The sequence below is a fragment of the Glycine soja genome, chromosome 2 (genome assembly GCF_004193775.1).
Source record: "Glycine soja cultivar W05 chromosome 2, ASM419377v2, whole genome shotgun sequence".
In the NCBI taxonomy this organism is placed as follows: domain Eukaryota; kingdom Viridiplantae; phylum Streptophyta; class Magnoliopsida; order Fabales; family Fabaceae; genus Glycine; species Glycine soja.
Window position 1 is genome coordinate 71736 of NC_041003.1, and position 17775 is coordinate 89510.

At 32.7% G+C, this 17775-nt stretch overlaps 2 protein-coding genes across 2 annotated transcripts; both read left to right on the forward strand.

Moving 5' to 3' along the window:
• Positions 1–4440: 4440 nt before the first annotated feature.
• On the forward strand, positions 4441–9957 carry LOC114377271 (pentatricopeptide repeat-containing protein At1g80270, mitochondrial-like). Its single transcript, XM_028335713.1, has 3 exons — positions 4441–4611; positions 5010–5559; positions 8525–9957. Exons 1-3 carry the CDS (start codon positions 4577–4579, stop codon positions 9767–9769), a joined length of 1830 nt encoding a protein of 609 aa, XP_028191514.1. The 5' UTR covers positions 4441–4576; the 3' UTR covers positions 9770–9957.
• Positions 9958–12618: 2661 nt separating this feature from the next.
• LOC114377280 (protein SIEVE ELEMENT OCCLUSION B-like) lies at positions 12619–16891 on the forward strand. The gene is made up of 6 exons (XM_028335723.1): positions 12619–12873; positions 12969–13058; positions 13627–14060; positions 14306–14400; positions 15020–15639; positions 16005–16891. Exons 1-6 carry the CDS (start codon positions 12661–12663, stop codon positions 16647–16649), a joined length of 2097 nt encoding a protein of 698 aa, XP_028191524.1. The 5' UTR covers positions 12619–12660; the 3' UTR covers positions 16650–16891.
• Positions 16892–17775: the final 884 nt, after the last annotated feature.

Sequence of the window (17775 nt, forward strand, 5' to 3'; positions counted from 1 at the left end):
TATTTTAACTACACTCTCTCGCATCTTGCAACCTCATCTCGTGACGTGCTGACATTTAAATCCATGTTTAAGAGTTACCATTTGTTTTATCATTGTTGGACTTGAAGATTTATTCCTTTACATCTTGGGTATTCCTGCTCAAGTTCTATCTCTTCTTAGCAAATTAAAGGAAGAATGTATATATTTTCTTAAAAGAGTAATTGTGATAAGTGTATGTTAAGGATTTGACTTCTCAAAAGCAAGTAGATGTATTCTAGAGAATAAAATAATGATTGAAACTATAATTAAGTTTAAATTTTATTATATATGTATGTATTTGATTTTGTCATAATTATTAATGCTTATTTTTTAATCAACTATTCTGATACTTTATCATCTAAAGTGTAATCCTCCAACTTTAGAGGAGCCAAATTCGTATGTTAATGGCTATAATTTTCTTTATGGTGAAAGGGAGAGTGGAAGATGTTTCCCACCATAGGAAATGAGCTTGGGACAGTTATATTTATTTAGTTTTAAATTAATGGTTAAGATTTTTCATTTTTTTCATTTTCTTTTTTTTTTCACCTTATTTTACCAATTTACCTATTTTCTCGCTCCTCCTTTTCTTCTCCTCTCGTCCCCTGCTCTCATCAGCTTTTCTTTTCCTCTTTTTACCAATTTATCTTTCTTGACTAGTTGTACTAAGAAATGATGTAGAAAGTATTTTTTCTACATCGGTTTTTTATCAACCGAACTAGAATGCTAATGCTTTTTGTAGTTTCTGAAATTTCTAACAACACTTTCTACTTCAGTTTTATAAAGAACTAGCATAAAAATACTTTTTAGATTGATTCTTTGTACAACCAATCCATAATATTTTATGTACTTTGCAACCTTTAAAAATCCTGATAAGACTCTCTAAATTGGTTGCATTAAAATATAGAAAGTCACATTCTACATTAGTTTTTATCATAACCAATGCAAAAAATCAAATATAATTTTCTAATTTCAGTAACACATTCATATTTTTATTTTTGCTTTAATTTTCAAAACTTTGTTCTATGGTTTGATGAATCTAAGATGTCTCAAGGATAATATTTCCAACCAATATTTACCTCCATAACATTAATTTTTCTCTTATGTAAGTATGATTTCAATCTTTGTTTTTTCTTTAACTTTTTTCTTTTTGTTTTTCTTAATGTGTTTGTCTTTCAAACCCTAATCTAACCAGGTTATCTTTCTACAAGCAACTCATTTTCTCCCTTAAGAGGTAATATTTTCTCTCTAATTATTTTTCTTCAAACTCTAGTCTCTTTCTTTGTCTTAAACCCTAACATTTGTTATCTCTATCTTATAGATGGCGTGTGTGTTTTTATTTAAAGGCTCTAAACAATGTGTTTGAAGACTCTAATCTAAACATGGTCAACAATTGGCTTAAGGGATCACTGTTTTCACAAACAACACCAAATAGAAAATGATGAAAAGAAAATTATAGTTACAAAGGTCACAAGAGGGGATTTTGACTACATTTTTTTATATTTTCATTTGATTTAATAGGAATTCAATTCCTTCCTTCGAGACAATTATTACTCTCTTGTTTTTTTTTACACTTTTTTTATTATAAGATATCCACTTAAGTTATATCCACTCATATTTAATAAAGCTTTCACCACTACTACTTTACACACAACGCCCATTTCTAAGGATCAAACCTATAAATCACAAGAAAAATGGGTGGCATATTATATAATGTTATAGTAGATTTGTCGAAGATGAATACGTATCATGTGAGTTGGATTCGTAATAAATAATAAAAGATAATAAAAGTCAACTTGAAGGAAGGAATTGAATTCCTATAGATAAAATGAAAACAAAAAAAAAAGTCAATTAAATTTCTTGCACTTAAACCATATAATAAAACACATAGAAAATATAAAATTATGGTTATTGTTGGACAAAAGAGGTGGTTGGATAATACTCCTCAGACTATCCAATTCAGCTCTTTTCCTAATGTGTATTTGGTGGAGCTCGTCCAGTCACACGGCAAAGGAGCATCCAGTCTTCTTAGTTAATTGTTAAATGATTCAGATAACAAATTATGTTTTGTAATTGTTTTTTCTTTTTTAATTGTTTTCAGTTAGTTTATGCTCCTATTCGTTTTTTATGGTCAATAGCAACATACATTTTGTGTGCTACTCTTTTCTTCTTTGTTCTGAATTTATTTTCTCAGTCCTAAACCCATTAATTGTTTTGTAATATAGGAAAATTGAATACATGTTTTCAATTTAGTTTTTGTAATGGGAAATTGCACTTGTACATTTTAGGCTAAATTATTATTTTTGTCTCTTTTTATTTAATTTGTTCAAGAACTAATTAAGTATGATTTTTTTTTGGTCCTAAATTAGAGAAAGAAATGTAAGAAAACAAACTTGAAATGCAAGCTGAAAAAGCCAAGGACTCTTTCAAAGTTGATGATAAGGGAACTACAAATCATTGATCTAGTTTAAGAGCTGAAAAACATATCCTTTTGGTATGCTTTTTTAGTGGAAACAATCAGTTGTTGAGAAGAAAAAATATAAATAAGGAAGAAAAAGAGAAGTTAATGGAAAAGAAACGACAATATTGGGATACACTAAGAAAAAACAAACTAAGATATTGATAACATAAATTTTGTTGATTGAGAAGCAACAAAATGTGCGCAAGCTATATAGTAAAGTTGTTGAAGCTATTGAACCTCTTGGCCAACACAACATTATCGGAGAAAGAATATATGTATAAACAAATTTAGTTTGTTCTTGTTAATAGAAGCTTTTAAGATGTCAATATTATTGCAATAGTAATAATTTTTTTAATTACAATGTATATTTCTAGCATTTACTAAATAACCTAATGGACTTAAATGGAAACGTGAATTTAGAATAACTAAGATATGTTTCACCAAAGGAAGTAAAGTAACTCTAAACAATTATTTCATTTTGCAAGATCCTTTTATATTTTTGTGTATTTATTAGTCATAAAAAATAATTAAGTTATTCTGAACGTGCAAATCGTTCTTGTCATAGGAAATATCTTTTGACAACATATGGATCAGGCTTGAAAAGTTTGGAGTGAGTATGTGTCTTTAAACACTTCGTCACAGTAAAAGTATAGAAATACACAAATTAAATTCCTTTTTAATTTGTGTAGCTGCTTTTATTAGACATTTGTTTTTTTTATATTTTATTTTCTCACTTTTGCAAGCTGGACATAAACTTATTTCTGTGGGTTAGTATGTTTAAGTTTTTTATTTTATTTTAAAACAATTGTTTTTCAAATAAAATAGTAATTTTATGATTTTTTTTATATGTTTGTCTAAACGACTTTTACTTAAAATTAGTGATTTTTATTTTTTCAAGAAATAAATCCTTTATATTTCTTAAAAAAAATACTTATATAAACTATATTTTTTTAAAAATTATTTTTTAAAAGTTTATAATAATCTTTTATTATATGGTTGTGGAAATTTCACTTTTTTTAACAACTATAATAATATTTTATCTTTCATGTAATTTTATTTTTAAATTTTATTTAAATTTAAAAATGTTCATTCAGTACCCCAACGAATTGACACGAGTATTAGAATTGAATTGAAACTAAAAATCAAAATTTTATATTCTAACATAAAATTTAAAATTTGGGATTAATTAATTGAAGAGAAAAAGGGTTCTATATACGGCATAAAAAAGTTTAGATAGTTATTCAATCACATCTTATCATGATAGGTTTGTTAATTTTTAAAATAATTTAAACAATGATTTATTATTGAATGCTAGTATAAAACTATTTTATACTATAAATGTGCATTAAAATCTTAATTTTATTTGTTTAATAAATAATAATTAAAATTCGTTATTCTTCTTACCAACATCCGAAATCGTGGCAGGTTCGGGTATACGAGATTGAGGGGTTAGGAGGACTTGCAAAACAATCGACGCTCAGATGAGAATGTGTGTAAAGAAAATAAATCAAGTAAATGATCTAATGGAGCTCTTATGAACGAGAAGAGAGAGAGACATAAACTTGTTGTCGTGTAATGAGTGTGTGAGTAAGTCGTGAATGATTATCGTGTACAGGAATTCAATAGAACTTGTATTTATATTAGTTGAGCGAGATAATTATTACTTATTTGTAGTAGTTGTTATAGCCTTGTAGATAATTCCCAGTTTACTGATAATAATTGAGAGCTTAAGATAATGTTAAAAATAAACGTTTGAATTATACATAAAATTAAAAAATAATTGTAATGTGACATTATAGATGTTCGCACTCTATATGGAGGGTTGACACATAGATTTATTGGGTTAGTACAGTTGCTATATAATTTATCGAGGTGTAGGTGGCCATGTATTGAAAAAAAAAGTGTATGTGCCCCAAAAAAATAAAATAGATTATTGAAGTATTTTTATGACTAAGTGGACTGATGAGAATGAGAGGGTTTAGCTAGGGTTTCGCACCTGACTTGATATAAAGACGGAGAGGGTTTCTAGTTAGGTTTAAGCGTCGAGCCTCTGTTCTGTTCATTTGCATTTCCATTTTTCACACTCTCTCTGCTTTCACCATGTGGACACTTCGTCGAGCTTCTCTTCGTCTCAGGTAACTCTCTTTCATTCTCATACATATTTTCAAAATTGCGATGAATAGGAAATCTCTTCTCCATAATCACTACTTCCAATAATCCCTTTCATCAAACTCGTAATGTAACCTTCCTTTAACACTCCGACACAGTAGACTAATCATCTATTCTAAATACAAGTTTTATATCACTCAAAGAATAGCGGCGATGCCTCCTTTCTTCGACCTTAGCATATCGATGTTTATGACTAACCCTTTATGATTAATGTTTAAGCACAGTGAAATTTGCCTAATTTTATGAATTAGGGTTTTGAGTTCGATTAGGCTAATGATCCTCTCATAAACTCTTCATTTTGTTCTTGTTTCTGCTCATTCTTTTGCACTGTTTGTGATTAATTTGTGCTTGCTGTTTATTCTAGTACGAGCCAAGGACTTAACGCGGGAGCTACCCGTGCTTCGGCTGTCAAATTAGTGCCAATCACTGTTGAAGAAAATGAGGCTGGTATCCCTCAGTCTCGTCAAATCACTCACAGTAGATTTCTGTCCGCTGACACATTTTGCCGCACGGGTCGGGTGTCCCTGAAATTTGCTGTGGGCACGCGTGAACTTTCCTCACAAGCTGGTGCTAGCAGCACGAAAGTGGATGATGATGATTTGGAGGGTGGGTTGTCTGAGCTGGAGATACAGGGAAGTAATGATGAATCTGATGCTGACCTGTCTGATGAAGACGAGGATGGTGGAAAACCAGTTGATGAGATGGACTTATCAGATGCTGACCCAACCAAGAAAAAATCACAAGGTAGAAGGACTCAATCGGAACTATTCAAGGCAATTGCAAATGCTCCTGGGTTGTCTGTTGATTCTGCTCTCAATAAGTGGGTTGAGCATGGGAAAGAACTAAGTCGGAAGGAGATCTTGTTGGCTGTGCGTGAGCTTCGGAGACGTAAAATGTATGGGAGGGCTTTCCAGGTAAAAAATAATGAAACTTATATCTGCTACTGATTTATTCAGTTAAACATTTTAAAATTATTTTGCCGTTAAATTTAGGTTGCCAATTGCTTCATATTTTTGAGTGTTTCAAGTTTGTTTATTATTATACTTGTAGTGCTTTTTATCTGAAGCAAAACAATGCCAGTGTCTGGTACCATGCTATTTTTTTTCTGTTGTCTAATTCACAGAACAAAAACCCAGAAATTGGAGAAGAATCCTAACTTTCAAATTGTGAACCCTGACCCCTATAACAATCACTTTTTTATTTTGTAATTTCCATGTAATCAGATAATGACTTGGTAGAGCTATGTAGGATAGCTCCATTAAGTTCCAACACCAAGGTGTTAGTAGACGAAAATGAATTATAAAATAAATTAGAAGGCTGAATTGAATTCCTAGTTAAACTTTGAGGATAAAGTTACTAATTTTTCCTTTTTCTTTAGTTCATTCCTATGTATATTTCTTTTTCCCCCCATAGTTCTTGTGTACTGTTTTTATCCTTTGTAACATCTTCTTTTACACTATTCCTTAATCAGAATTCATAAACTGGGTCTTGGGGGTTTAGGTTTTTATGCCACTATTTGGGGTTGCTAACTATGATTTGTATCCCTTACTCCTTACCCAAACATACAGCATTTGCCCCAGGAAAACATCATAAACATAGGCCACAAATCCTTTGTCTGGGTTTAAAATTCTGACAAATTCTATCTCAAGCATGATGGTGACTAGGGAGGTAGTCTTTCTCTGAAATGTTATAAAGCGAAGAGTGAGTGATAGACTCGGTATGGAATGCATGCGTACCCCTTTAGTTTTGAAGTTCTGTGTATGAAAATATTATCAAGGAAAACCTCCTAAGGATTCCTTCTAGTATTTAAAGTGTGTTTGAGATCTTAAAAGTTAAAAAGTAACCAAATAATCATAAAAGTTCTGCATAAAAGTAATACTAAATACTCTTTGCGAATCATAATTGGAGTTGTGTTTCCTAATAGTTTCAATAATTCAATTTATCGACAGAACCAAAAGTTCAAGGAAATGATGTTCAAAATCCCAAATCAGATTAAGGGATTTCACCCTCATCAGAAATCAAATATCAAAACCACAATAAAAATCCAAAAAAATCTCCATTTATTCTAAAACAAATATCATATAACCAAATTTAAAGCAAATAACTGGAATCCTCGTACAGAATATCCAAAGTAGAAGAATCAGAATTTAAAATCATCTCATGGAGAGTGCTAAAACAGGATCTGAATCAATATAAATGGAGGATATCAAAACTTCAGGTGATCTTAGTACACATACTGAAATGGGATTCCAACCAAAAAATAAGGGTTGTGGTTGTGGGAAGTGCCAAACTTTAAATTAGAATTCAAAAGTGAAATTTTTAAACTAAAGATCTCTGCTTTACTAAGATTCAAGTCAGGGAAACATTACAGATTTTCAAAGGTACCATGAAGAACTAAACTGGAAATTGTTTGAGATCCAACATCAACTAGTGATTGGCTGGCTTATTGTGGTATGACCCATGTGGAGTTTGAATTAGACTGCAAAATGGTGGTGGATAGGCTCAACAGTTCAGCCCAAGATTGTCCAAAAGTTGGTGCAATTATTCATGAGTGTAAATACCTTCTTACTCAAAACTATAGAGTTGTTTGGTAAGAGGCAAGCAAATATTGCAGCTCATACTCTTGCTAAGGGAGCAATATGTCATGCCTGGCTCAAAGTTTTCACAACTACTCCTACTTGAATAGTGTGGTGGTGTGGGACCCACTGAATTTTTTTAAAATTTTCATCTCCTTTCCCAGCTGCAGTGATTTAACCAAATAGGGGGTATGATTTAGGAATCAAATAAAATTAAGTGCCCAAACATTGGACTATCTTTTTGTGAAGTGATAAGAACATTGAGAGAAAAAAACCAAACCACAAAGCCAGCTGTTGTTGGAGAGTGCAAGATCTTATAAACCCCATACTAGAATCCCATATTTCCAATGTGGGACTCAGGTCATACCTTGCAATAAGAGAACTACACATACACCACAAGCCAGCTATAGTTGGAGAGACCAAAGCCTTGTAAACTCCACACCATAATCCCATACTCAACTATACATGGTCTTGTTATAACAATCCTCCCCAACTTATCTCAATGCATCGCATGATGCTTCCCATCCAACACCAATTGGAAAATAGGTTTGATTAAAATTGGGAAGGGGAAAAGACGTTTTCTTTGCAACTGTTGGAATCAATCTTTTTGCAAACACATTATAATTTGTATGCGGACCTCAATAACTACTGCATTCTGGATAATCTCCTTCAAAACAGAACCATGATAAGAACCAAAATCCATTTCCAGCAGAATAATGTTTGAAAAGGAATACAAATCTTTAAAGCCAAATATTTCCATACAATCATTACGAGGATTCTTTTTCCTCAAACTCAGATTAGCCAATAATTTGGACAACTCATTTAAAGTGGTCATTTTATATAATTTAAATATTAATGAAAATATTCAGAGAAAATCATTATAGGCATGCTTTTACTTCCTACTTAGAATTAAACATACCTGTAACATAACTTAAATGGTAGAATCTCTAAAACTTATTTAGCATTTTTTGTGGTTAGCCCTCCACTCCACTATCCTGGATTTGATAACTATGGTTAGGACTGCAGAGTAGGGGAAATGATTTTGTTTTTGTTTTTCCCCCCTGCATATTGATATGTTGCAAATGCTTTTAGTAGCATGTAATTTTTCTTCAGTTGATAATGCAGGCATATTGTCTTATATGGAGTGTTGCATAAATGTATTCTATGTAGTAATAACCATTATACTTGTTTGAGTGATTAACGTTGTTACTGTATGTTTATCTTTTTCTGAGTTTCCAATTTTCCAACATGATGCTTTATACTGTAGTGTAATTGTTTTTTTTTTTTTTTGTTGGAACTGTAGCTCTTTCAGTGGTTAGAGTCAAACAAGAAGCTTGAATTTATGGAGAGTGATTATGCTTCTCAACTTGATTTGATTGCCAAGTTGCGTGGCCTCCCAAAGGCAGAGAAATACATTGAGAGTGTTCCAGAATCTTTTAGAGGCGAGCTATTATACCGAACATTACTGGCTAACTGTGCTAGTCAGAACAATTTGATTGCAACAGAGAAAATATTCAACAAAATGAAGGACTTGGATTTACCACTTACAGCATTTGCTTGTAACCAGTTGCTGCTTTTGTATAAGAAGCTGGACAAGAAGAAAATAGCTGATGTTTTACTGCTGATGGAAAAAGAGAATGTCAAACCTTCTCTTTTTACTTACAGAATCTTAATAGACTCAAAGGGCCAGTCCAATGATATTGCTGGAATGGAGCAAGTGTTTGAGACAATGAAGGAAGAAGGCTTTGAACCAGACATCCAAATACAGGCACTCTTGGCTAGGCATTACACCTCATCTGGGCTTAAAGAAAAAGCTGAAGCTATGTTGAAGGAGATGGAAGGTGAAAACTTGAAAGAGAATCAGTGGGTATGTGCAACTTTGCTCCGCCTTTATGCAAACCTGGGAAAGGCTGATGAAGTGGAGAGAATTTGGAAGGTCTGTGAATCAAAACCTCGAGTTGAGGACTGCCTGGCTGCAGTTGAAGCCTGGGGAAAGTTAAATAAAATTGAAGAAGCAGAGGCAGTTTTTGAGATGGTGTCAAAGAAATGGAAACTTAATTCCAAGAATTACTCAGTTCTTCTGAAGATTTATGCAAATAATAAGATGCTAACGAAGGGTAAGGAACTTGTCAAGCTAATGGCTGATAGTGGGGTGAGGATAGGCCCATTAACATGGGATGCACTTGTGAAACTGTATATCCAAGCTGGGGAAGTTGAGAAGGCAGACTCTATTTTGCATAAGGCAATCCAACAGAATCAGCTGCAGCCAATGTTTACCACCTATTTGGCTATTTTAGAGCAGTATGCAAAGAGGGGTGACGTCCATAACTCGGAGAAGATTTTCCTTAAAATGAGACAAGCAGGTTATACGTCCCGAATAAGTCAGTTCCAAGTTCTAATACAGGCATATGTAAACGCCAAGGTTCCAGCGTATGGAATCAGAGAGAGGATTAAAGCTGATAACCTATTTCCCAACAAAACGTTGGCTAACCAGTTGGCTCTAGTTGATGCATTTAGGAAAAATGCAGTTTCCGATTTGCTTGATTGAGGCATATTTAGTATTCTGCAAGGGTTGTTTCCTACGCTTTCCATGCAACTATTATTATTAGTTGAATAGTAGATTGCACATTTAGTTTGAATGAATGTTGTCTTGCACTGCTATCTATAAGTTAGATACACTTTTGCCTTTTAAGCGCATTATATTAATGCTTAAATACTGCTTTTATGATTTTATTATGCCCGCTTGTTTTTAGTTGTAAAGCTTTCTTTTTTTTAAATTTAGAGGCTACAATCTTCTTCCCGATAGGATAACAAAATAGTAGATAAATGTTGTTTTGCTCCCCTTCCCTCTTGAGTGAAATAAAATTAATGCTTTATGTAGTATCTTAGTATCTGGTCAAAATGAAAAGAAAATGTAGTATCTTTTCATCTTCAAACTAAATAAATTTTACTATAAAGTTTTCAATAGCTCGTGCAAAAGGACTTGTTGGTTGCAGGGATGTCTAAACAGACCGAATTTGATGGGCTGCATTGATAGATGTTGTGAGTTGGGTTCAAAATAGAGGTCTGATCCTAAAATTATTTCAACCCAAATTCGAATTGTCCATGAGTTGTCTTCGAAATGGATTTAGTCTATCGGCTCGATTTTTATTTATAATTTTGAATCCTTACTGGTTATTTATCTCAACTAAGTTTATTATTAGGTTAAATCTTTATGATAAAAAAAAAATGGGACTTAGATCATGATGAATTTCATCAAGTTCATGTTATCTTAATATAGAAGAACATAATATTAATATGAAATATATTAATGGATTAAATATATTTTTTATTTCTGAAAATTTGATGACCTGGATTTAGTTCCAGTATATATATTTTTTTTTCACTAAAATTTTTCAAAAACCACATGATTTGAATCTTTATTAAAGGAGAATTGAGAGATTAACAGTAAAAAGTTAACTAGGTACTAAAATAATAAAATACGACGCTTTTTGGGATTTAAAACTAAATCAAATCTCAGCTCAAAAGAATTGAATAATTACTAGAAATTCAACTGTCAAAATTGAAAAAAAAAATGCCACAGATTACATAATGTAAGTTCAAATTTACTAAGTCCTAACTCCGGATTAAATTTTGGCACATTTTAATTAATTTTACATGAAAATGAAAAATATACTAAACTTTTACTAGGATGAAATGTGAACATTTTTTAATTTTATGAAGAAGGAAAAACATATTTTAGACTTAAATAACATAGACAAACTTAAGGTTTCACACAAACCACATCAAGACTTAAATGATTTATATTTTTCCTGCAATTTATGATGATTTTTAATTCTTGGTTAAATTACTCATTCGGTCTCTATAATTTCATAATTCTTACCTTTTTAGTTCTTATAGTTTGAAAGTGGTTTTTTTAGTTTCTATAGTTTACATTTTAATTCTCTTTTAGTCCATATAGTTTAAAAGTGTTTTAGTTCTTATAATTTACATTTTAATTCTCTTTTAGTACTGTAATTTGAAAACTATAGGGACTAACAAAGTAAGAATCATGAAACTAGAGGGACTAAAAGAGAATTAAAATATAAATTATAGGAACTAAAAAAATCACTTTCAAAAGGATTAAAAAAATAAAAATCATGAAATTATAGAAATCAAATAAGCAATTTAATCTTAATTCTTAAAAATAGTCGTGTAGTTTTGAATTTACCTGAGCCTCAATTCAGGCAAATTTAACACATTTCAAATTTTATTAGGACATATAATGTACTAAAATTTTTACAAAAATAAAATCTTAAACATTTTCAATTATATGAAAATGAAAAATATATTTTAACCTTAAAAAAACACAAACCTAAGGTTTCACAATTGCCACATCTAAACCTAAACAGTTTATATTTGGGTTTTCATTGATGAACTGTTATATACTGAGTTTCTTTAATAGGAAACATATATATATATATATATATATATATATATCGTGTCCTTGATCTCAATAGGAGTTTTTTTACTTTAATTTTCAAGACATTTTAAAAAAATATATATTTTTCTTTGCCTTATTAGTATTATATACGACTATTCAATAAAATATCAATATTCATTTCTTGAGAGACATCTTAATTTCAATCACAAATAACACTTAACATATTAGAGTTTTATGATTTACGTCTTTTATATATTTCTCCATTTTATTATGCTTAACCTTAAATTTTATTGTTTCCATCTTCCGGTTTTCTCCTTAGCTCCTTAATTACCAAAAGCAAAAAAGCATTCGTAATCTTACTTTATTCTTGTCTGTACCCAATAGAAACATTCATTTTATATATTTGGGAGTCTCTTTTATATTTTTGTCTAACAGCTACAATATATTAATGAGATACGTTTTATAGTGAGCTTAATTATTTAATTTGAAACATATACAAAGAGATCAGCGAAACTGTACTCTAGAACCTCACGGGTGAACACATGATCATTTAATATTTTCCCAATAGATAGATCCTGTACATGCAATGCAGGTTACTACATATGGAATGAAGGCCCACAATTGGATGGTATCCGTTTCTAGCTTGTCACAGTCTTCTAATGCTTCAAATTATATATATTCTCTTCCTTTAACCTTTAGTAATATACAATTATTCCTTCCTTGAAGATTTTGAGAACAAACATATATACCACCGTCTTTATCAAAAGCAAAAGCTGCAGCAAATCATTACCAAAATGTCAATACTATCCCTGATTATATCATATGAATCATGAACATACAAGGTTATATCGTAATATCCTGCATTGATGTCACAAAAAGAGTTGGCTCATAGATTCTCTCTGTTGCGGCAAGTGTAAACTCTATTCCACTATTAAGAGTTATAAATAGGCGAAGCAGCGAAAGAAGAAGGCACAATCAAATTAAACCTGAGAGATCAGATACAAAGAGATCGAGCAATGGCATTAGTGACTTCACTTTCTCCTGCGACCCCTTCTTCGGTTCAAACCAACACTTTGAACCCATTGGGTTGGACTGATGATCAGATCCTGGAGAAGGTTTACATTACCCACGTCCACACCGCTGAAAGGTACGATGTGGAATCGCTTTTCAACGTTACTACAAACATCATCAAGCGTGCTACTGCACTTGCTGACAGTGTTGCTGTTAAGGTACCTAACCTTCAATTGATCAATCAATTTATATATCGATCGCTTTCAGAACTAGTTATCATTATCAGTAGAGTAAACCATTTGTTTTGTTGCAGACTGGCACACCCGTTGGTCTTATTGAAGACAAGGTTCCTTTGTCCACTTTCGACCCACCGTTCCTTAAACTTAAGCATATTGCTTCTCAGGTTATTAATTCATTCTGCTGCATAATATATTCATTAGTACTTCTTATTAAGGGATTTAATTTTGCCACTCCATTATGCAAGGAAATTTATTTACAACACTTCCATTACGCTTATCTTAAAGTAATTGATTTTTATAATTTCAAGTTTTAAAGTGAAGGCACTAGTCAAATTTAGGATAAGCATACTTTATAGATAGAGATGTATTGGAGCGTTTGTAAATCAAAGTCAATATATCTGTGTAACGATCGACCTATAAATGAAACATGTAACTTCACCAAATTTGAAGTTTTAAAGTGTTAAATTAAATTGGCCAGAGATACAAAAATTAGACACAAACTATAATGATTTAACACATCCCATTAATAAATGAAAATGTTTGGTGAACACCCATTAAGCTATTCAACACCTAGAAAAAGAGTTAGAAAAATATAGATATGATATGATTTGTGAGAAAAGAAAGAAACAAGAGATGTTGGTGGAATCTCTAGGTATCAATACTCTTAGTTAATGCTGTTTGAACGAAGATCTTGAATACTAAATAAAGAATAAATTATGTGGGTGTACGTAGATGATGAACACACCTCACGGTGAGCATCACGCACACAACACAGCAATGTCGATCCTCGACCAGCTGAGAACCTACACATGGGACGGAAAAGCGATAATGGGTCTGGCGGCTTTGGCTTTGGAGTATGGAAACTTCTGGCACCTGGTCCAGACTCCGACAGGAGACCATCTGGGAAGATCATTGGCACAGATGAGCCGAGTTCACATCGTGGAGAGGAACAGGCAAGCCGTGGCTGACTACAACAGCTTGGTTAAGAACTTGCTCATCGCGGTTGAGTGCATCACCGAGTTGGAGAGGCTTTCCACCAAAGGTTATGACTTGAAGGACGTCCCAGCCTTGGCAGAAGCCATGCAAGAGACCCCTGTTGCTGTCTACTGGGCCATCGTCACCACTGTTGTCTGTGCTAATCATTTTGATTTCCTCCTTGGTGAATCGTAAGCACTTATCTCTATATATCTATCTATTCATCTTTATCCTGCCTCCGAGACCAACCAATCCCGGTTATTCGCATTTCGCTGGGTGTAACTGTTGTTTGTCTAACACGGAAAGAATATCTATCTCTCTCTATATAAAGAGTGGTTATGAAATATTGTTCTCCATCTCTATCATTTTTTTTTCCCTTTATTATTGTTAACATTGTTCTTATATATATCTATCTATTGCAATTACTTTTGTGCAGGGACTCTAGATACGAAATAGCAAATTTTGACGACAAGCTTGCTGCTGTTATCAGCAAGTTAAAGGCGAATCTGACCAGGAGCAGAAAGAAAATAGGTTAGGAAAAATACTAAGATCGTTCAACCCCATTTTAGGGTGGGGTACTTCAAGTAGAGAAAGGAGAGATAAGAAAAAAAAATTTAAAAATGAAGTGATATGTGTGGTAAGTAATGTGATGAAAGAAAAAAGAGATAAGAAAAAAAAACGGATAAAATAGTGATGGAAGAAAAAATAAGTGTGATAAGTAATGATGAAAGAAAAAAGAGAGAAAATGGGTGTAGATTTTTAATTATCTAAGACTCTATGTACTTAGCATTTCTTATGTTATGTTTTTAGTTTTATTTTTGAAGGGATAGATAAATAATCAGTAAAATATGTATGGATCCACCTGTTCGTTAAAATGAGTAGGTATATTTAAAAGAATAATTTAATTTAAAATTAATAATTGAAAATATCATAGTATATAATATATGTTTAAAAAATTGAAATTAACTATTTGATTTCAAGGTTTATTTTATTATCACCATAGATGTGTTACCTTAGAAAAAGAATAAAATCCAAACATATATTAATATTGGCAACAACAAATGATGACGACGAAGGCTATATATAGATAAATAAATTCAATGCTGACATAGGGGATCATCATATATGTATCTGTGTTGATTGATTTCAGGTGACCTAGAAGACTACTGGAGGCGTAAGAAGCTGCTTCAAACTCCGACAGAAATCGTAGAGGTTCTCAAGGTTCTGATCTACCACAACGAAGTTCACGACCCCCATGTCTACGATGGCATCACCAGACAAATGGTTAGCATCGAAGTGTTCAGGAAGAAGCACGTGTTACTCTTCATTTCGGGGCTTGACAGTATCAGAGACGAGGTTCGGCTTCTGCAATCAATCTACGAGGGATTGCAGGAAGATCCAAGGGAAGTGAAGGGATACAGAAAAGAGGACTTCAGGATTCTGTGGGTCCCAGTTGTGGATGAGTGGAATCTTCTGCACAGGGCCGAGTATGATAACCTGAAGCTTGAAATGCCGTGGTATGTGGCGGAATACTTCTACCCCTTGGCCGGAATAAGGCTCATAAGGGAGGACTTGAATTACAAGAACAAACCCATCATCCCTGTGCTCAACCCTCAAGGAAGAGTGGTCAACTACAATGCCATGCACATGATTTTCGTCTGGGGCATCGATGCATTCCCTTTCAGACCCTCTGATGATGATGTCCTCACCCAGAAATGGAATTGGTTCTGGGCAGAAATGAAGAAAGTCAATCCCAAGCTACAAGACCTCGTAAGTCCAACTGTACTTATTATATTCTCTTCAAAATTGTTTTAACATCATCCTATCATATAATAAAGAAAATATTCTACATTGTAAAATCTGAAAATATTCTACATTATTGTAAAATCTTCTGATCACAAATTATCATACATACGATAAATTTATTGATTTTTGCAGTAAGTATTGTTAAGTTCAACACTAGTTAAAAAATTAAAAAGCTAGTTGAAAATTAGCTTACAGTGAAGATGCTTTAAGTACAAATCACTTTAAATCAAATGAATGCACAAAAGACACAAACACAAAAAAACTTGAACCTTGTTAATTAATTAGCATTATCGCTATATAAAATGTGTGTGTATGTGAATGATCATCAGATCAAAGCGGACAGTTTCATCTTCATCTATGGAGGCAGTGACAAGAAGTGGCTGCAAGATTTCACTCAGACAGTGGAAAAAATCAAAAGGCATGAGATAATCAAGAGGGCAGACGCGGTGATAGAGCACTATCCATTCGGAAGGGAAGATCACAGGATCGTTCCTCGCTTCTGGATTGGCATAGAGAGCTTGTTCGCGAACATGATTCAGAAGACACAAAAGGACCCTACCATTGAAGAAATAAAGAGCTTGCTCTGCCTCAAACAGCAACAACCCGGGTGGGTTCTTCTCAGCAAAGGATCGAACGTGAAGCTGTTGGGGGGTGGGGACCCAATGCTGGCCACTGCAGCTGATTTCGAGATATGGAAGGAAAAGGTGCTGGAGAAAGCAGGGTTTGACGTGGCTTTCAAGGAATACTATGAGCAGAAGCGTCGCAACTACCCTCAGGAATGCTCGCACATGCAGTTGGCTAACTACCCTGCTGATATTCTTCACCCAATTAACTGCCCTGATGCTGCTTGTGGCAGATCCATGGAGATAGCTTCTGTCAGTTACAAGTGCTGCCACGGTCAAACAGCTCATCACAAGGCTGAAGTTCCAGAGAGTGGCGATGTCATGATTGAGAAGAAGCTCTACGCTTCTTAATTGATGGATCCATCCACGAGTTTGTTGGTGATTTTTCTGGAGGAGCCTCTATTTTCCCAGTTTGGAATTCAATTGTGTGCACTACTTTATCATTTTTACGTTTCGGCTGTTGTGATGAAGCCTCTTCTGTGCTGCCCTTGTATGGGTTGAAAATAATGGCTTCAAACAGCGTCTGTTTGTCTTACTGCAATTGACTTTGATTCAATTAAAGAGAAACCTGTTGGGCTTCCACAAACTCACAATTTTATGCTCCTTTTCTTTTTGGGTGCGTACGTTATGCTGTTTTACCTTGTCCATTACCAGAATTCTTTCTTCTTTTCTCGAGAAACTAAAAAAAAATTCATTAACTATAGTAGTACTAGAAGAACTACTCAACCTAGTATTTCACTGCATGCAAATATAACAATGGTCAAAGACACTGTACTCTAATGCTTTATAAGACCATCACTAGTCCAAATCCTTGTTATCTGTCCAGTGAAACATGAAAATCCAAATAAGCGCCCGCTCAGACTTTGATTACAACCAGAATTACGTGCCCTCTGCTCCATTAGCCTGAGAAATCTATTTTCTTTTTTATGAGAAACTGTTAAACTAATTTTAATCACATTTTAGATCATTCTCAGCTTCTAATTACTTTTCTTAAAAAAAACTAAAACAAACACCATGAAAATACTAAAAGAAGTGATATGTTATTCTTGTTTTAAAAAACAGGTGACTCTTTTATAAAAGTTGTAACAAAGATGCTCTTAATTAGTTTATTAATAAAATTAAGGAAAGAAGAAAATTAAAATTGAAAAAAAATATTATAAAAATAAATTATCTAAATCAAGACGCATCATCTCTATCCAAACAAAAATAATATCTATAATTTGATATAGAATCTCAAAATTGAAAATTGAAAATATATATCAAATTCAAATTGAAATCAAATGTAAGTAAAAAAATTGAAAGTAATTAAAATTACAAATATGAAATAATAATTAAGACGATAAAATCTTAGGATTAAGGTTGCGCATAGTTTTAAGATATTTCTTTATAAGATAGTAATGAAAAGTTAGTTAGTGCCTACACTTATTTTCATATTATTTGGTTTATTATCTATTAGAATTTAAAGGTTAGATTTTCT